Raw genomic sequence first — 21365 nt, 5'->3', positions numbered from 1 at the left:
ATAGAAACAATCTTATTCTTGGTGTTTTCTATATTGTTTTCAGTATTTTCTACAAAACCCCCATAGACATTTTCAACTGTCTGCCTGGATATGCTATACTGATTAGTTTAAAAACCTCTGCCCTTTGATACAGAATACTGAAGAACAGCACAGCTTCAGTGTTTCACCTAACACTGTGAATTAAATCCTAAGCAAGCCATGCATCTCCACACCCATTTCAAAACCCGGATTTACCATTACAACTCACAGTTGAGGACAAAGACCTTTTCACATGGAACAGAGTTGGCCTCCCACAAATAATCAGACATATCAGTTCTTTAAATTCTTAAACCTTAAACAAACTTAATACAGACATGCGTTCTTAACATTTCTGGCTACAGCTGCCTTCTGCTGGATATAAGCTTTTACTCTCCTAATTCCTCTTCGTACGATACTGTTTCTCAGGGCATGTAACTCTTATTTTATCTGGAAGGCAATTTGCAAAAGCCAGTGTGGTTCACTAACCTGCATACACCACTATGCCTACAACAGCTTCTGTATTTCTTACTGTGCATCCTCGGAGAAGTAAGTTTTCCTTGCTGAGGCCCACTCGCTCCTTGTTTGAGTGCTCACTGAGAAAAAGCACAGTATTTCAGTTATAGGATGCCAGCAGTTATCAGTCAGTCTTCACAAAATCATTAGGGAGCACGTTTCCCAAAGAAGCCCCTAGTCACTGACTGCCATTCTGACATACCTGATTAGACCTTTCAAAAGAATGGGGTAACATGCATGCAGATCACCTTTGAAAATCCAGGCATGTAAGCACTGTAGAAATTTTCTTGCATTTACAAGCCTAGCATTTGTCAGCTGGCATATGAGAAGTAGGCAACACAATTTAAAAGAGCTCACAACAAACACTGTAAGTCTGAAAGCCTATGACTCGCACTTGGATTGCTAACATCAAAAAAAATTAGAACAAAATATAAAATTCCATTTTAAATACACTGTTAAGCATTGTTACTCCTGTGGAATACTTTCCGTGCAGGTAGGCCCACTGTTTGTAATTTTTTTCCTCAAAGACTAACACTCATATATATTTATTTTTCTTTTGATGTTTCTAATGTGTCGGTGCCCACAGGGAATACAGACGTTATAATTCTCATAAACTGATTATTAGTCATCCTATTAAATAGCATTTTGTTTCCCACTCTCTGTAGAAAATCATAAACCCATTAGAAGAAAAGACACAGATAAGCACACTGGTTAAAAGCAAGTCACTGATGGTCACACAAAACAGATCGAGAGTGGAAAAGGAAGCCAGTCCTTCTACTTTCCAGTTCTGAGCAATGCAACTTGTCCAATCAGGCCATGGCCCAGACCAAATACTGCAGATATGGCAAGTTATTAAATGGAGACTTGAAACAGCTATTTCAAATATGGAATATACAATTGCAAAACAGCCTGAACTAAGATGTTCAAAATATTAAATAAGATATAAAAAACAGTAGTGGGCTTTCCCAGTTCACAATCTACTGCTCAGAAAGCCTTTCTGGAGCTCTATCTTTTGCACTGCACTCAGAAATGTAGCAGTGCAAACTAACTTCTATACTACATTGTCATTATTTCTTAAAGATAACATTACAAGCCCTCTGAAAATTAGTAAGAGCATCAAAGCAAATGACAATAGTTTGAAGAGACACCAAGCCTACTTACACAAAGCCTCGGAAGCAACTGAGGTTGTTGTTAGGACTTTCACATTCTATTCTACTGGAAAATTTTTCTGGATCTATTTCAGAGACCTAAAGGCATAGGACAAAAAACCCAAAAACAAAGAACTCAGACAAAATGTGATGGAACTTAAAAACATCATAAATTCACAGGATCATATATTATTATCTAGCAATTTAGCTTCGAAACTACAAGTTGTTAGTGGTGTTAATGATCTGCTACCCAGCATAAATTGGACTTAACACAGTATGGAAGGACTCTTAATAAATACAAAACTGCTGGTATTTTGAGAATGCTGGAGAGGAGCAAATGAGTGAAAGAGTGAGGAAGAAGAAAAATCCCACAAGAATAACATCTGAAAAGTGGAGATTTCCCATAGATATTTTTCATGATAAGAAGAAGAAAGAGACACTATCTTCTCTGCAAGCAGAATTTCTTCCTAACAGATGTTGTTTCAAATACCATGTCCAGGATGCTATCTGTGCTAACGCAAAGAAAGCAAGTAGAACTTTTTAATGATGTTTGAGCTTTATCAGTACCGAAAGAAAGGGCTGTTAATGAAAACTAGAAGTACATGTCGTGAATAAAAAGCAGATGAGTTCTTCAGTGAAGAGAAAAGCCAAGTGAAAGAAAATATCTTTATTAATAAAGCATGAAACCTGAGAAGAAGAGAAAAACCAAAAGGTCTTATCTTTGGAATTGCAAATGCAGTTGCAATTTAATTTTCATTAATGGCATGTGAGTATGCCTCTAGCCTCTAGTATGAGAGAGGCTAGCCTCCGGCATAACAGAGCTGTTTCTAAGCCGAGTACTTTCCACTAACTCTTTAGAAAGTCATTTCTTCTGCTCTTTAAAATAAAAGAATGACCAATTTAAGGTTTCAAACATCAAGGACAGATCTGTAATTCACAGGTGTAATTGAACACATCTATGTAATTACAGGTCTCTGAAAAGGCTGCACTCCCACAACTGGGTGACTTCATAGTGGTTAAAGAGCAACTGTGAGGTTAAAACACAATACCGTAAGTAGAATTTGAAACTCAGAAGGCATTATTTAAATGTACTTTGTTGGCTTGATTAAAAAAAATTCTTTTGCTATGTATTGATTTCTTGTGCTCTATTAACATGAAGTCAATATGAACACAGACAAATATGTTCAGCCTCTGTAAATCGAATTAACAACGAAAGACCTCTCCCTCCACTTACCCTCCTCACGTTTATTTGCACAGGAACTACAATATTTCTGTAAAATGTTAGACAGTATAATTGATTCTTGCTTTTCAAGCATTTCACATTGTACAATGATTACCAAAAAAAACAGCACAAGGAGAACAAGAACTACTTCCAAAACAAAGAAAAGAGCCAAATTAGTCAATCCTTTTCTCTTACAGCCTGGAAACTGTCTCCAGACATGTACTTCTGGTGAAAGCATCTTATTTTTGATAGACAACTAAACATTTGATATGACAAGCAATTTGTAATAGTAGTGAAGATAAGCTTCTTGCAATAAACCTTGAAACAGCAACCACAAATGTATGCAACCTGTAGTGAGCACAGAAGCTACGTCCACACCCTGCCAATATAAAACAGGCAACAAAAACTTGTGTCCAGAAGTAGGTATCTTGATATGGGCACTCATATCTTCCTGAGCTCTAAGTTTACAGCTTATATTTCTTCATTATGACCTTAAATTTGACAAAACAAATATTGAGAATAGAAGATTTTGCACATTATTTCTTGAGATACTTTCCTATGTTTCCAGACACAAAAGAGATTTTCTACGGCAGAATTAGAATTACTTAGATTTTGTGTAAAGGCCCTAAGGAGGGGGGACAATTAAGATGGGAACTGAACAAGGCAGCTGGGGGTGACAGGCTCCGCGTTGGACTCTCTCACTGCAATGGAGAGAGGTAGCTTCACAACATCAAGCCAGCTGCTTTGGTTGTGCTGTGTCCCTAACGTACTATATGATTTGATAACATGGCATGGGAACGGTGTACATGCACAGCCAAGCAGGAAGATGAAAGCAACTCCTTTCATCAGCTTGGCTTCTTAGGCTGCCTGGAAGAAAAGGACCGCACCTCCTTCTCCACTAGGTCTGAGGATGCTGCAGGTAGGACTGCATTCAGTCATTGATCACGCAGGCCGAGAAGGAACTGACCAGCACAGTTCTATGGCCTCTCTTAACAAGGTTTGGTAACATGAAATACATACTACTCATAGTGACTTGGTGCTAATTAAGTATCAGTTTACCCAAACAGTTATTTTTACTGACTTGTATTACTTGAAATAGATCTTTTTCTCTGGGTTAAGTGAACACACAAAGATTTTCTCCAAAATAACTCAAGTAACAAATCAGAACTATGTTACCTAGTTATTTTGTTTTCAGATGGGGATTGCTGAGCTACCAAGGACTAAGCAATCTAGAGGGCTGGGTTGTTTGCATTTTTTTGAGTTGACTGTCATGTCAACTTTCTTACACCACTAGAAATGCACAATTATCACCTGCTCTGAATATCCTCTCACCACCTGCCTCTGCTTTAGATTGGTTTCTCCATCAAGGCTTGCTGTTTCAATGTAACAGATCCCATCCAGGTCACTAGAATATAACAGCACCATGTCAGCAGGAATTATTTCGTTACGTGAAAGCCGGATGAAGTCCCCAACACTGACATTTTTCCAGCATTCATCTATGTATTTCTTCTCTTTCCTGAAATACACGTAAAACCATTATTTTTTTTTAGAATCATAGAATTGTTAAGGTGGGAACAGACCTCTAAGATCAGGTCCAACCATCAACACAATACCAACATTCCTCCTAAACTATGTCCCGAACCACCACACCTACATGTTTTCTGAACACCTCCAGAGAGGTGACTTCATCACTTCCCTGGGCAGCCTGATCCAATGCTTCACCACTCTCTCAGTAAAGAATTTTTTTTAATATCCAATTTTTTTAATATCCAATAAATCTCCCCTGGTGCAACTTGAGGCCATTTCTTCTTGTCCTATCACTTGTTACTTGGTTGAAGAGACTAGCACCCACATCGCTACAACCTACTTTCCGTTAGTAATAGAGAGCAGTGAAGTCTCCCCTCAGCTTCCTCTTTTCCAGACTAAACAATCCCAGTTCCTTCAGCTGCTCCTTATGAGACTTCTGCTCCAGACCCTTCACCAGGTTTTATGCTAGAAATGCAAAAACTGAAAGCTCAGAGAAACATATTGTAACTAGAAAATTACTCTAATAGTTAATTCATGCTTCCAAGTAATAACCCCAAACTCTGATGAGGTAGTCTATCAGCTCAGGTGACTATAATTACAAAGAATCAGCTCTGGGGTCCAAAACCTTTTTTTCTGGGAATTACATTCCAGGCACTCTCCCAAAATGATTTTAGCTCCATTTAAAATTCAGCCCTCTTGCTTCCTCTATTTTCATTTTTCCAAGAAAGCAAACAGTGTTTTCAGGATTTATTTCTGGGTCATCACTTTTTCTTGCAATTATGCAACCAAGAGCAACAAATCTTCTTCCATTCTGTTAGGGCCTTTTAAAAAAGTCTGTCTGCCAAGATAATTAACATCTAGCAGTAAGCAAAGAATATTCATCAACCACTTCACTGATGCTCTGAATATAAATACTTGTATTTACAGACTTTTCAAATATCTTTTCCATTAATTCTAGGCATAAGGTACCAAGACTCTATAATACCCAGGGAAGTTAATAAAAGCTCCAGCCCACCAGCATTGAATTGAACTTCTTTATTAATATGTAGGCATGACATACATAACTTTGAACTGTTTTCAGCTTTCCATTTAGAGCTGTTGTTCCATCCTCAGCTGAGATGAAGATTCTTCCTGGGCAACCTGTTCCAGTGCCTCACCACGCCCATTGTGAAGAAATTCCTCATTATGTCCAGTCTAAATCTACTATTCCCCCAAGTCCTATCATTACATGCCTTTATAAAAAGTCTCTCTCCAGCTTTCTTGTAGGCCCCCATTCAGGTACTGGAAGGTCACTATAAGGTCTCTTCACAACTTTCTCTTCTCCAAGCCGAACAACCCCAATTCTCTCACCCTGTCCTTATAGAGGAGGTGCTCCAGCCCTCTGATCGTCTTTGTAGTCCTCCTCTGGATCCGTTCCAATAGTTCCATATCCTTTTTCTGTTGTGGATTACAGAACTGGACACAATCCTAGAGGTGAGGTCTCACAAGAGAGGAATAGAGGGGGCAGAATCACCTCCCTCAATCTGCTGGCCACGCTTCTTTTTACGCAGCCCAGGATACGGTTGGCCTTCTGGGCTGTGAATGCACTTTGCTACCTCATACCAAGCTTCTCGTCAATCAGCACCTCCAAGTCCTTCTCTGTACGGCTATTCTCAATCACATTATTCCCCACTCTATACTGAAACTGCAGATTGCCCCGACCCAGGTGTAGGACCTTATGGTTATGAGCAAGCTCTTAAAATGCCAATAGAGTGTGGCAAATGCCAGAAAGCTGGAGAGTCCATCTTCTGAGTAATATCACAACACCTGTAATGGTTATATAGTACAAGACTGTAAACCTGCTGCATGGGCTAATTAAGGTCATGTCTACAGTACAGAGTTTAGGCATAATCACCTAGTGCATTTAAGATTTTAGAAAAGTTGATTTTCATTGTATTGCCTTCACGAGGAAATGGTGTGTCTTTAACGAAAAGAGGAAGCTTTAAATGTGGTTAGCCACCACAGCAACTACTGTATGTTACTGTTCGGTCCTTACTGAATTTGTTAATGTGCCTAACTGCCAATCACTCCTCTCCTACAGCTGCTATTTGTGATGGCTACTACAACACGTGAAAAGCAACGTTTTTCAAAATACTTTTTTCCTTGCATGACCACAGAGCATGCAAGAAAAGATAAAGGAAGTATAGTGGACCCTTCTTCCTGCATTTTAGAGGCTTTGAATGAGTCTCAGAATATCCTTTTATAATACATAAAAAAGAAAAACAATGATGTGGGCAGCCCTGGCATGCACTAAAAGAAGTTTTCTGCTACTTAATTTAGAATATTACCAGTTTGCATTCCTGTCTTCTTATTATCCATGCATAACTGCATGCCAGCAAACCTCTCACCACTAGTGTGCTCCACCTGCACCTACAATCTGTAATACTGCAATCCTGCAGCATGGAACAGATGCTAACATTTGTACCATAATAGATGATGCACTCAAACAGAAAGTGATTTAATTTTGTTTGCAGAAATGTTATTATGAGTACATCCTGATACCATTAAGGAGCTTAAATAATATAAATAGATGTCACATATAACAGCATTTTACTAGTTAAACTACCTTGGTTAATACAGTACAAATTCATGCAAGAACACTCTTGCTTCAATAAAAAATCGGTTTTTTTCAGCAAATCTTGCTAATTTGATATTCATTTAGCAAAACTGGTGATCACGACTCCAATGGACTAGCTAGTCCCTGAGCAACCTGATCTAATTAGACATGCTTTGAGCAGCCGGTTGGACTCGATGACCTCTAGAGACCTCTTCCAACTTAAATTATTTTATGATTCTTTGAGTGTCCACGAAGCAAACCAAAAGATTTATCAACTTCTCTTCATATATATTCATAATCAATAATAATAATAAATCAGAAAGGCTGCCACTTCTTACCTGCTATATACTTTGGTTAGTAAGTTGTTTATCTGTTTATCCATTTTGTATTTTGAGTAATCTTCTAAACCATCTTTCACTGCAATAATTATCAAAACCACTACTAGAGGTAGCATTGCAATTTCTTTTTGGAAGGCTTCCACCAGAGGAACCCAATTTAGGATAACTAGAAATAGGAAATACAAATTGGCAACTCTGAAACAAAGAGAAAACATATGAGTTAGCTGTGCTAGCAGTCATCTTTATTCCCCCAGTCCGTGCTATATAAACAAAGCTAGTAGTAATTATTCTTTTCTTCACCCCAGCTGCAGATTAAGAACTACGTATCCATGACTGTTTTTACCTTCCATTCAACAGATTACTTAGGTGCACAGTTCCTCAGTATGCATAATCAGAAGATTCAGAAACCAAGAATTTTCCTGTGTTTTCAAATCTGTGCTCAAGGCATACATCTTCTAGTGAGACTTTGGTGAACTTGCACTCTCTCAAATTTCCAGGTCTTTTAAACTTAATTTTATCATTTCCTGGGAGAAATTACATGTTTTTCAAAGGGAGCCTTCCTACAACTTCCCTGCATAACTTTGAAAATCATCATTTCTCCAAACAGAAGGAGGATGAAAAAAAAAAAATTGGCAAGAGAGAAAAACATAAGAAAAGAGGAGAAATACATTTGCAGAAAATGACCTGAAAATCCTATTGCAGATTGCTGTATGGCAGTGCTCCAAGAGTAAGGAATATTTCAACCATCTGAACAACAGAATGAGTAGAAATAAATAACCCATGAAGAAAAGTATTATCCCAACACTGATGTTACTCAAGAGACTTCGGCCAAATAACACAGATCTTTTCAGAAGTGATAGGTCAGGAGGAAGAACTGTTTTTGAATAGCCATCTATATAGTAACACACACATTTAAATAAAAAGATTTCATTTTAGAAGAATTACGACAATCAAAAGGAGTTCATTACCTGTGAAACTGTTCAAATAAATTCCGTGGTAAAAAGTTCAATAAAGTATATTTAGTAGTCCGTATTTTATTGTTCATGTACAGCTTTGATACTTTTTCATACTCTTCTTTAAAATGTCCCAAACAAGGTATCACTATCCTATGTTTGCCAATAGTTTTTGGTGATTGATAGCACTTGTTACTTGAATTGCTGCTACCTTCTCCGCCTGCAGATATCAGTCGCTGCCAACGGTATCTCGCCCAGCGGATGGGATCTGCCATTGTGCCTGAAACACTTTAAAATCCAAGGAGCATTCTCTATATAGAAACACGTTAAAATACATAAGTTAAGTAATAATTCCATAAAGGCTTTTCAACTAAAAAGTCACAGCTACAGTTTTGGATAAACCTAGGAAAAAAGTAATTTACACATTTTGATTTAAACAAAAACCTGGATATTTAATAGTTTATGTGAGGTCAGGAACCTCTGCTTCAAAGGCTGAATTAATCTGAATTTCATCTGCCCTTTCAAGATCCCAGAGTTAAATTACTTCGTTTATTTTTGCAATAGCACCTCACGTAAGCAGCCTGCCCACCAGTTTCTTAGTATGGTGAAAAGGTAGACAAGCTGCAAATTCTGCACAGAACGGCATTTTGAAAGGAATTCTTATCTCAGACATTCCAATCCTTACTTATGGTTAACAACCTTTACTAAACTCAGAAGGCAACAATACAGCAATAGGGATCTGTCCGAGTATAGCCTTAGACCCAAACTGAGGAATTGGCAGTAAAAGGCACTAAGTGGGAGTCTAAGTCAACTCTCTCTGGCCAACTCCCCACAAGAAGCCCCAGCCCCTAACCCTAACTGTAACCCTAACCCTCCCCACCAACACAGCAGGTTGTCCTTTTTTTGCTAAGTAGCAATCATGAACAAAAAAACTCTTCCTATTGAATTAGAAACAGCTTTGAGAATTTTTGCCAGCTGACCAAGGATGATAAACTGTCAATACTTCTCCTCTATTAGTATTAACTGAACTCTAGCAATCTACCCAGGAAGTTTTTCTCCTAAAGAAAGCCGAAGTTCATAAGCGTAGTTGATCACTTTATCGAACCACCCAACGCAGTAAGGAAAGGACTTTTACACACACAAACCATGCTTTAATAGAAGCTCAAAATTTCTGTTCTTAACAAGAGAGGTTCTTTTACAGTTTACAACCACTTTTAAAAACTAATAGTTGTTACATTTCTTGTACTGCTTCTTCCACAGAACTGCTTATCTTACATTTCTTGAAAGCTGTAACTTGCATGAGCCCTGAATCCACCAGAACAGCTACCTCTTGCTGCGGATTACTTTCCTTCCATCTGGCATCTTACTGGCTGCATATATTATAGCAAAACTTTTCACCAAGTCATCTTCCTAAATTCTCACACAAAAGTTGCCTCTAAAACTTGCCAGGTCTTTCTAAATGGGATCACTTTACTACAGACTACCCTACAGTCATCAAACTAATCCCGATTTTACCTTCAATCAATCCAGACTTCTATTCATGTTGTATCTCTGTGTCATTGACAAATGCCACTCAGCGCTGCTCAGATTCTTCCAAAATGTTGCTGTAAAAAGTAATTTTCCAAACTGTCAATTTAACACCATATCTTCTCGTATATATCTTCCTTGGGTTTTCCCTTCTTCTGCCACGATTGCAGAAATCTTGAAACGCAGGCACAGCATCCTCAGCAGGTCCTCTAGCAATGAGGTGGTATTAATAATATATTTACAATTGGCTCTTATAACAAAGATTCTGCAAACTTCCCGAAAAGACTGCTCTGATGCATCACTACCCTTTGGCTAGAAAGCTTTCCCCTAACGTCTAACTGGTCTCTCATGAAGTTAAGATGGTACATTTTTGTCCTATGATTAGATAGATATCATTACATGTGGATAGTTATTCACTGTTACAATCTTATTGTCTTGGAAGACTGTTACCACATATATGAAACTCATTTTTCTCTTCAGAAGCCATTATCTCCATGAATGGAGAAGATGAACAAGCAGAGAAAAACAAACCTCTGTCTAGCACCTCCTCTCAGCACTCCCTAGCAGTTCCCATGTGAACTACTGTTCCCTCAAGGCTCTTCTGCAGTGCTTCCCCAAGCAATGTAAGGGACCAGTCTGAGGAAAAAAAAGACTTCCCTTTTCTCCCAGCACTAAAGCTCGTGGTCCCAGTAACAATCAAAATATCAAAGGCAATCAACTGCTTCACAGGAAAGTAGATATGTCTGAGACTTCTAGGAGAAACAAGAAGGAAGTTGCAAAGATTTTCTGAAATATATGGCATCCTCTTAATTTCACAGAATGCAGTATCTTCATACGATTGTTCCCCCTGAGTAACAGTCCCCAGAGGTACTGCCCTCTGCATAAAGTCATGGTCAGCCTCTCCTCCACAGATGGAAACTCTGACATCTAAAGCATTTAATTTACAACAATAAACTACTTCTAAGATATGGCTACTATACATACAGTCTGACACATGAAACTGAGCCATACACATGTGAAAGAGATGCTTCAATTCATTTGCACTGAGTCTGAGAACAAGTCTAAAACTTGGAAGGTAGCTAGGTCTTCAAAAATGTTTAGAGACTGCAAGATGTGCTGCTAGTGGAGTCTACACCTGGTTATGCAGAGCTCTTCAATACACCTAGAGCTCCTGAAAACCAAATGAAGGAAGACTGACCCAACTGCACGAGTAGAGATTGAAACAAAGAACTGAAAGCTAAAGGATTTAAAAAGCTGACTGTCTGAAAATCAGTACTTTCTGCTTTTGCAATCACAAATCTTGGCAGTTAAAAAAACCCCAAAACTCATAGACTTTGGCCTGCATCCTTAAGCCATTCTTGGTCATTTTGAAGAAACGGCACTCCTTATCTGTTTCCTCTGAGACAAACTAGTAATTTCACAACAAGGTCTTCAGAATAAGGGGCCTTTTTAATGAAATGGTTGCTTTGATTAATAATGTGCTGGATTATCAGGGAGAGTTTTAACGTGACTTCATTATCCTGTTAAATTTATCAGTCTTTCTCAGGCTTCCACCTTTAGCATGAATCATACAGGGCATGTCAATTAATCAAACCTTTGCTTGAAATGATAATTCCTGGCCAAAATGTAGTAATCTGAGATATCTCTACATATTGTTACAATGTGCAACATCCTTGTAGAAAACTAAAGTAAGTGAATACCACAACATTTTTCAAGATACCATATGAGCCAGTTACTTGAGAACAGGTTAGATTTGTAGAGAAATCAGTGTTTGTTTTTGTAAGATTATCAAACAAACATCTAATGCTGGTGACTTCTGTGACCAGAATCAGCAGCTAAAGTAAAGAAACTCTTTCCTTAAAACAAACTCCCAGGGCTAGTGAGAACACAAAGGCTTTAAATAGCAGATCCTATTCACTCAATGAAAATTAGATAGGTAAAACAACCCATATAGCTAAAATAACTTTTAGAAGCGAAAGAATTACATTATCAGTAACATGCAAATAAAGATGGGAAGAGAGAGTAAGAATTGGGCAAAACAAAAGAGAAAACATGACAAATTTAAAAACCTCCTAAATTCTAACTTTTTTAGTTTTTGCAAGTTATTACCTTTTATAGCATTTGATATCCAGTGACCATCGTCAAGAAAAGGAGGGCTGGGCATGGAGACTACTGCACATTTTAATGTGACAGCATTAAGACAGAATGGAAGTAAGTAAGACAGAATTCCTCACCACTAGATCCAGAGCCAAAGGTTTGAACTGCACGCACAGTGTTGCTGAAGGGCAGTCACCCCTCACCACATGTGCATCCCTGACTCTTGACACAGCTCCAAAACCTCTGCCCCACCCTTCCTCATCCTCCTTCAGAAAACAGAACTTAAAAAGGAACAGGAAACCTCAGATTTCACTGTGTGCACAGCATATTTCTGCCAGCACCACCAGCATTTTATTATAACAAACTTTAAGAAAAATCTGAGGAGGACTGAATGGACATGAATCAACACACAACCACTGCAGCAGACTGCAAACACTGTATGACAGGCAATAAGTAATCTCCCGGCAATCAAAGAGTGAATCAGACAATTAACCAGCATCCTGGGAAAAAAGTATCTGAATCTCACATTGAGTCACAATGGCTTCTGATTCACATGGGATTTGAATGAACTACAATTTGCACAAGATTCTTTAAAAAAAAAAAATTAATTTCCATTTCAAAATAGGATTTATGAGGTTTCAAACTTCAGAAATATTTTCCTTGGTTTTTTTCCTCTTTTGAATATTTTTCTCTTTCTTCCTCATTAAATTTGGATTATAAAGTAATGAGAAAATTTTCTTTCATCAGGTAGAAGGAGGCCAAAATGAGATCGGTCAATTTGTGTTAGATATTGTAAAGGCTGAAGCTGCCAAAGATCAAATAAAAGCAGTTTAAAACATTTTTTTCCAATAAATCCCTTCTCTTAAAATATTGCGTGATTCTCTTGTAAAGTAATTTTTCATAGTAAATTCTGGAGCTCTCCAGCTAATGCGAATTCAAAATAGTACTATAAAACAGCAGATATTTCTTTAAAGGCTGACAGAAGACACACAACATGAGATACTCTGAAACAGTACTCTTAAAGGTTTGCTTTTAAGAAATAAGTTTACATTTAAAAAAACCCCACGTGTAACATCCAGGTATTCGAAAACAGGAAGTCTAAATTATCATATTCTAAATTTGAGGACAGGACCACACAGGAAAGACTGTTCTCGTTTTCATGCTATTTGCTCAACTGAACACTTATTGATCTTGCTAAATGGCAATACCTGATACAGAGATAATCCAGGTATGTCTTATACACAAAAACACATGTTTTTTGAACAAGGTCACTAATGTCCCATGGTCATGATGAAATGTGAAAGGGAATTATCTGACACAGGACATATTATTTGCCTTCTCTCTAACTCAGTTCCCTCATGTACTCTGATTCTTCTTCGAAAGCACTCTGAGGCACAGAAAGCTGGAAGGACTAGATATAGTTAACATGCAATAGCTGGCTGTCAAATCTTTGTAAAAGCAAGGCACAGCAATATCATTTCTACCAAAGGACAGATGAACACTATATACTATCCATGTCCGACTACCACATATCACAAGAAAAAAAGCCTTTTGTAACTCTCTACTAGTGGTAATGCTAAGAAAAAAACCTTTTTTAGATATTACATACCCTGGAAGCAGGGCCTTTCATTATAAAGTGTAAGCATTCTCTTTTAGGCGTATTTCATGTCCAAAAGTTGTTTTCTTTTCCCATCACTTGCCTTTCATTGTCTGTTGTAAACTCTATCAGAGTCAAATTCTGTGAAGTACCACCTTCTTATCTGCATGCAAGCCTTCTTGTTTCAGCTTCTAGCTTCCTTGCAGGGAGACAGAGCTGAGACTAAAAATTCCTCAGTTCCAGTTACATTATTTGGTAGCCTTTGGCAAATCACACGCCAATCACTGAACTCTTCCACATTAGATTCTTTCTCAAGACTGCCCACAAAAGAGATGTGTAGATAATTTAGCCAATGTTTATACTTCTCTCGAACTGCACCTTGCTATTATGTTGTGGTCATTTGTTCACATGTCATGCAAAGTGCCCTACCATTTACCGTGGCTTCTCTTGACCACTTCCTCCCTTCTGACAACATTCTTCTCTTTTGCTGTGATCTCCAAATAGCCCTCATCCTTCTTTCAGAAAATTCTTTGTTAAATACACTTGGTAAATGACATATTTCACAAGAATGCTCTTCAGACCTTCGGCACGTGCAAGTGTATGGTGCGTGTTTCTACTCTGTTCCTGTTCAACAGCCTTTGGACACAGTGTTCAGCAGGCCTTCTGTGTCATCTGGGCCTGTTTCCAGTAGGAAGTATCAATCGATACTTAGAGAACAGAAATTACAGAAATTCGATCAATAAAAGTGCATAATCTTACCTGAAAAACTTCTACGGCACCTAAATCAGAAACAATTCAGACAATCTATCTCTGCAGAAACATCTCGCTTCTTAGCTCTGTACTGAACTATTCCAGGATGTTCTGCAAGTCTGAAGTTCCAGGGTGACCAAAGAAGAAAAAAAATGCAAGCTCAGATGGAAGCCACGCTACATGAATCTATGGAAGATTGGATCACATAAAGTCTCATTTAAACCTCTTGGCAAGCGTTACTCCACGGGCTCATCAGCACTTGTGTGCTCCATTGTGACTGGAGCACACTGGCAGAACTGAAGAAGCTAAATGTTAGAAATAGCTCCTAATCACATTTGAAAACTCAGAAGCTATTAGACAACAGAGAAGCCTAAAAAATTAATTTACACTCTGAAGAACAAACACTTCTTTTCTCCAAAGGCTTGCTATTTTCTCTCTAACACAATTTCACAAATTTGTAATGTCTTTGCAAGCCAATATGAAAACTGCAGACACCCTAATATCCTAAATACATCTGGACTTGTGCTGCCCATGTGTCACGGAATCAAAGAATGGTTTGGGCTGGAAGGGACCTTAAAGTCCAACCCCTCTGCATCGAGCAGGGAAATCTTCAACTAGATTTTCCCTACAGGAAAGATGGGGAGGGGCTCTTTATCAGAGACTGCAGTGACAGGACGAGGGGTAAAGGTTTTAAGCTGAAAGAAGGTAGATTTAGATTAGATATTAGGAAGAATTTTTTTTTTTACTGGGGGGGTGGTGAGGCACTGAAACAGGCTGCCCAGAGAAGTTGTGGATGCCCCATCCCCAGAGGTGTTCAGAGCCAGGCTGGATGAGGCTTTGAGCAGCCTGAACTAGTGGGAGATGTCTGTCCTTGCCCATGGGATCTTAAAGATCTAGATGATCTGTGAGATCCCTTCCAGCCCAAACCATGCTATGGTTCTATGATCAAGCTGCTCAGAGAACTATCCAATCTGACCTTGAATGTTTCCAGGAATGGAGCATCTGCCACCTCTCTGTACAGTGTTAAGTCACCCTCACTGTAAAAAATGTCTTCCTTATATCTACCCTAAACCTACCCTCTTTTAGTTTAAAACCATGATCCCTTGTCCTATCACAACAGGCCCTGCTGAAAAGCCTGTTTCCATCATTCTTACAGGCTCCTTGTATTTATGAAGCAAACAGCCAAAAAGCTGCTAATGTTGTTATTTAAAACCACATATTCTGAGTTATATTCATAAATGTGATGCTAAGAACTCCCGGATTGAAAGTGGAAGGCAGATGTTACTATGACAAGCGAAATGCTGCAGTAATACATTGTCATGCATTCCTACCTAGAAAGTCTCATTAAGCATGGACAACAAAACCTGTGATCCTTGAAATGCCTTATCTTAGAAAGGAAATTTCTTGGTTGTGGATACATTAAGCCAGCCATCAGCAGCTCTTCACAACTACAAATAAAATCAGCAGGATGCATCAAAACCCAGGAAGTGCCAAAGCCCTGGCACAAGGTCAGTCTCAAGATAATTTAGTACTAAACCATACCTGCAGCAGTACTGACTAATGTGGTACCATGTGGGAGCAGTATATAAAAGCAGAAAATCCCCCCCTTCTTGGGTAAAGTTATTTACCCAAGAAGATGCCAATAAGATCTTGTACCTACAGCCACAACTGAGCCATATACTACCGAATTTTAAGTTTAAAATTCAAGTGAATAATCTATTTCTGTTACAGTTTCAAAATAAAACTGGAGAATGCTAGAGAGCTATGATTTATACAACTGCTTTACATCCTCTTCTCCATTCAGAAATGTTCTGCTTTATGCCTTGTTCTCATGTGACACACTAATACTCCAAACTGTCACCCAAAAGCTTCCAGGTGAAGTTTTACTCTTTTATAACTATAATTTCTTGCAAGTATATCTTTATTTCATGGTCATGCAGCATTTAGTCATGGTAGATACTTTGATATGTGCAAAATTCACATAAATTCCACAATAAGTCTAAAGCGTAGGCCATGTTACAAAATTTATCCCGGTATTCATATGATGCAAAAGGATGTGATATTTTTGTAGTCAGTGTATGCTCCTGAAGTTATAGTAAAGAGTTTTAAAGGCAATGGATCCATATTGGCAGCATTGTTGGGTTTTGACTATACTGATTTCTTTTAAGGGCCAAAACTCTGTTGAATAGACAAGGTCTAGGTTACTCATTGAAAATCTATACTGAAAGTACCTGGTACAGCAAGAAACAGTATTTGAGTTCCCCAAATCCTAGGTTAGGTCCCTGACTAGTCCTGTTCTTCTGGTTTTCTAAGATACCTACATTATCAGCTCTTCAAGAGTTCCAGAAACTTCCAACCAAAGGCAACCAGACTTTCAAGTTTCAGGCTCGAGGGTTCTTCAATGGATCTGGGAAAGAAAGATACACATATGATTTAAAAAAGAGCACAACTCCAAATAAAAAAAATCTTCCACAGCTCACTTCATATTAATATACTAGATTTTATTTCATTGAAGACCATCTGGTTTTAAACAGAGTTCTCTGCCAATGGCGAAAGCCAGAAATGGGGATGCTATGTGTGTGTGCATAACCAAGGCTACTTAATATCTAGATAACTAACAGTAGTTAAGCGACAAAAGTACAGATTTCCATGAAGGTCATCAAGTACTGTACAGACTTAGATGGTTCAAATCAAGGCCTGTAGCAGCTCAGCTTCACTGGATTTCAGCCAAAGAGATTAAAGCTACCTCAAGCATACCGCAATAGTACTTAGCAAAAGTGTATCTTAAATATGAACAATTTACATTCAGCCTGCTGATTTTTAAGAAGCTGAAACAATAGAAATTAGATACCTACATATTTCAAGGGGCTGGTAATGCCGACAGCACTTTAATTATAAATGTTGTGTTGATCCAGTGTATTTGTGTTGTAGCTTCAGCAACAAATGCTGAGCATAGTAAGCACAGCTCCTACTTTCTACCAGTAAAGCACCTTACTCACATGCAGTCCACCTCAAAATGACAATGCTGTTTTAGAACATAAGCTACACACTGGGTTTTCTTCTTGGCGTTTTCAGATTTTCAGTGGGTGATCCCTTCAGAATGGCAGTTCCAAGGGTCAGGCTCAAACTACACAGCTGTCTAGTTTTCATTTCAGCCTCATGAAATCCCTTCCGGCACTTCCATGTATTTTAGTATTGCCACTTCTGCCCTTGCCTTTCTTACTCATCTCCACACTCATTAGCTTTTTACTTTTCTTCCAGTACTGTTTATTACATTCAGGTCTAAAATCAGATTTAGATCTTGCAGATTTCACTTACTATTTCGTGATGCTGATTTCACTATTAGCTGTCCAACACAGGAATTGTGTATCATCCCTACACTTAGAAGATATAAATATATTTTCACTTCATCAATGTGACAGCAAAAGTTACGTCAGTATTTATATCCGCTTTAAAGAGAGTACCAGTATATATTGATTGCTTCGGGCTTCATACAGACAAGTCAGAGGTTTTAAAAGTCATTAAAGAAACCAAAATTAGGTGTGATACAGGCAGTCATCAACAGTGTTCCAACAGAATTCAAGACAGCAGAAAATATAATTTTCCAACACCGCAGTGAATTTTTGACAAAACTGTTTCTTCCATAACCTCAGGAATACAGTCAGATATCTGTCATGGAGCAATAAAACCTTTCTACTGCTTGGGGATGTTTTGACAGGAATAACCTGTGAACCCACTTTAGCCGCTAGAGAGTTTCTGTAACACTACAAAACATGCCTCTTGAGAGGGTATTTCAGCCCTGAAAGGCAGAAGCGTCCTATGGCAAGTCAGGGTTCAAATACAAATAAGAATCTTTCTACAAGTTTGATTATTAAGACTTAAGCCAAAAGACACAAGAACCTTGAAAAAAAATGCAGGGGGTTAAGAGTGCTCAACTTCTGATGCTAGCAATCTCAAAACCATTTTAGACACTAAAGAAGCAGTGCTGTGAGTAGAGGAACTGCTTAAAAAGCTAACTCCAAAAGGACTTGCAGTTGCTTCTCCAACATCCTGCTCCAGGTTTTGTCCACTCCTTCATAATCGATCTGGTGCTGAACCTGGTTCAACTCACTGACCTGCAAGACCATTTACTATCTCAAAGACAATAACATTTTTTGATTTCCCAAAGCAGTTTATGTACTCATCTTGACACAGAGAGGTGGGACAGGAATGCCAGATGTGAGTGTATTTCACTAATGATGTAGGGCCCTCAGTCCTGCTCTCATCAGAAATATGTATCAGCTGTGGCTATTGCCTTTGAAATCTAGATCATCCGCAGTAGTGTCAATTAACAAAAGAACGTGATCCTTGTCTGACAGTCCTAGTTTTTGCTCCCGTCAACAGTAAGTGCCCGCAGACTAACTGTAAAGACTCAGTCTAAAATCATGGCTTTGGACCAGCTTTTGGAATACGAACACTGCTCAAGGGAATTATATTCCACTCTGATCTTGGGGAAACCATTTAGTGCCTCCCTGCTACAATATATCACTTATGAAAACAGGCATAATAACAGGGACAATTCTGTTATCTCTTTGTAATGATACAAAGATAAATATGTTTTTAAGTAAGAGGTTTCTCAATACTATGGTCATTGGTTGGACATTACTACCCTAGAAGTATTATTTTAAAATTAAAATAACAGTAATTTTAGTATTAAAAGTCGATTTTTCTTCAATAGCTGAACTTCTAACAGAACAATAATTTTCTTCCAGGAATTTTGATTTTTCTTTCACATTCCTGTGAACGCTTTTTCACTACTAAGTCCAGTAATTATTGTTGTGCCTAACTGTGTGCACTATACATCCCTCTGTACTTTCCTGAAACTTCATGGCTTTTCCTGACTTTTAGGGACATAATCCTCATTCCTCGCCATTAATCCGTGAGGCACTTAAAAGCTTACACTCTTTCCCTCGATCACCGCCAGGAACTAGTCAAACAAAGGCTTCTGTTTCTGGAATCGAAGTCTTAATTACCTTTTCTTTCTGGTCTGCTTCCAGAGCAGTTCAGCCGACGGGATTAGGGCAGGCAGGAGCGTCCCGGGGGACACAAAAACCCACCGCCCCGACCGGCCCGGGCCAGGCCTTCGAAACGCCACCAAGAGGGTTCCTCCCTCCCCCTCCGAGACCACCGAGTGCAAAGGGGCAGCTCGGCTGCTCGGGCCTCGCCTTTCCCGGCCGGGAACCAATCGCCTCCCGCTGCCCTCGGGCTGGGGGTGCCCCCACCGCACCCCGAGGCGGCCCCGAAGGCGACACCGAGGGCCGGCAGCTCCCTCACCGCCTTTTCGACCCCGGCACAGATTCCTCGCCAATTCCCATGCGGGTTCCTCTCGCGGCCGCTGCTTCCACACTTCCCGTCACCCCTCAACCCGGGAGCCCGGGACCGGTGTCCGCCCCGTCCCAGCAACACCCCCGTCGCTGCCCGTGCCCCCACAAGCCCCGAATCGCTGCCCGTGCCCCCACAAGCCCCCAATCGCTGCCCGTGCCCCCCACCAGCGCCCCCATCGCTGCCCCCCCCCCGCGCTCTTACCGGCGCTCCGCACTACCCGCAACCCGCGCCCGCCTGGCCGGTGCCGCCCCCGCTGCCGCCCCGCCTCCCGCCGCCCTTCGCCGCTTCCCGCAGCTTCGTTCTGCTCTTACCCCTCCTAATCTCCTAGAGTTCCCGCCCTGATCCTTCGCTCCCGAAGCGGGAGCCGCCGGGCCGGGCTTCGGGCTGCCCCTGGGGACCCGGGTGAGGCGCCCTGGCCTCAGCAGTTGCCCACCCGTTTTTCTCCTGTCATGCCCAGGAGCTGAGTTTTCAAAGTGAAAAACGAACAGAGGTGCTCTTATAGAATAGTTTGGGTTGGAAAGGACCTTAAAGATCACCTAGTTCCAACCCCCTGCCCATGGCAGGGACACCTCCCACTAGACCAGGCTGCCCAAGGCCCCATCCAGCCTGGCCTTGAACACCTCCAGGGATGGGGCAGCCACAGCTTCCCTGGGCAACCTGTGCCAGTGCCTCACCACTCTCATCATGAAGAAATTCCTCCTTACATCTAGTCTAAATCTGTCCCTCTCCAGTTTATACCCATTGCCCCTAGTCCTATCACTACAAGACTTTGTAAACAACCCTCCCCAGCTTCCTTGTAGAACCTTCAGGTACTGGAAGATCACTATAAGGTCTCTTCAGAGCCTTCTCTTCTCCAAGCTGAACAACCCCAACTCTCTCAGCCTGTCCTCATAGCAGAGGTGCTCCAGCCCTCTGATCATCTTTGTAGCCCTCCTCTGGACCTGTTCTAACAGTTCCATATCCTTATGTTGAGGATTCCAGAACTGGACACAATCCTCCAGATGAGGTCTCACAAGAGAGGAATAGAGGGGCAGGATCACTTCCCTCGACCTGCTGGCCACGCTTCTTTTGATGCAGCCCAGGATACGGTTGGCCTTCTGGGCTGCAAGTGCACATTGCTGGCTCAGGTCAAGCTTCTTGTCAACCAGCACCCCCAAATCCAGGGCAACTCTCAATCACATCATCTCCCATCCTGTATTGAAATCAAGGATTGCCCTGACCCAAGTGTAGGACCTTGTACTTCGCCTTGTTGAACCTCATGACGTTCTCACAGGCCCACTTCTCCAGTCTGTCCAGGTCCCTCTGGATGACAGCCCATCAACTGCATATAAGATCTGTCTACTGCAGTGCTTTCCCATCCAAAGGAGAGTTATCCTTTAAATGCTTTTTTTCCCTTGTGGCTGCAGGAGGTGGAGGCATGACCGGAGGGTGGCTGTGACAGAACCTGACGTCCTTGACACCTTGTCAAGGAAATTGATGTTCTTGATCTTTTGCTAAGACTGTCTGGCACTGAAGGCAGCTCGGCCTGTCTAAACATCAAGTTTTCTAGTGACTGGGTCAATCAATTAGCAAAACCTCTCCCTTGTTTTCTAGGAAGTAAGCATCTGGCTATTGAGAAACTGCCCCAACTATCTTAAATCACTGCCATCAGGAATCTCAGTGAGTTGTTTCATCAATAGCCCTTTTGAAGCCCCACACTGTCCATTTTACTCTTA

The 21365-nt window shown here is 40.2% G+C and overlaps 1 protein-coding gene across 7 annotated transcripts in view; it reads right to left on the bottom strand.

Moving 5' to 3' along the window:
* Window positions 1–19980, bottom strand: part of ATP10D (ATPase phospholipid transporting 10D (putative)) — a 44043-nt gene extending 24063 nt beyond the window's left edge. The window contains exons 1-8 of one of the 7 annotated variants that reach the window (XM_054064698.1): window positions 19962–19980; window positions 16608–16693; window positions 9831–10051; window positions 8331–8626; window positions 7363–7557; window positions 4213–4417; window positions 1693–1778; window positions 505–611 (exon numbers count right to left, since the gene is read on the bottom strand). In XM_054064698.1, coding sequence (XP_053920673.1) covers window positions 505–611; window positions 1693–1778; window positions 4213–4417; window positions 7363–7557; window positions 8331–8590 — 853 coding nt within the window. In that variant the 5' untranslated portion in view covers window positions 8591–8626; window positions 9831–10051; window positions 16608–16693; window positions 19962–19980. Of the gene's footprint in view, window positions 1–504; window positions 612–1692; window positions 1779–4212; window positions 4418–7362; window positions 7558–8330; window positions 8627–9830; window positions 10052–11951; window positions 12050–16607; window positions 16694–19298; window positions 19438–19851; window positions 19921–19961 lie in introns of those variants that run through there. The other 6 variants (XM_054064702.1, XM_054064695.1, XM_054064700.1 and 3 more) reach the window with 6 other exon arrangements.
* Window positions 19981–21365: the final 1385 nt, after the last annotated feature.

This window comes from Cuculus canorus, chromosome 4, assembly GCF_017976375.1.
Source record: "Cuculus canorus isolate bCucCan1 chromosome 4, bCucCan1.pri, whole genome shotgun sequence".
Taxonomy (NCBI): Eukaryota; Metazoa; Chordata; class Aves; order Cuculiformes; family Cuculidae; genus Cuculus; species Cuculus canorus.
The sequence above is the reverse complement of the archived record's forward strand: the minus strand, read 5'-3'. Positions and strand labels throughout refer to the sequence as shown.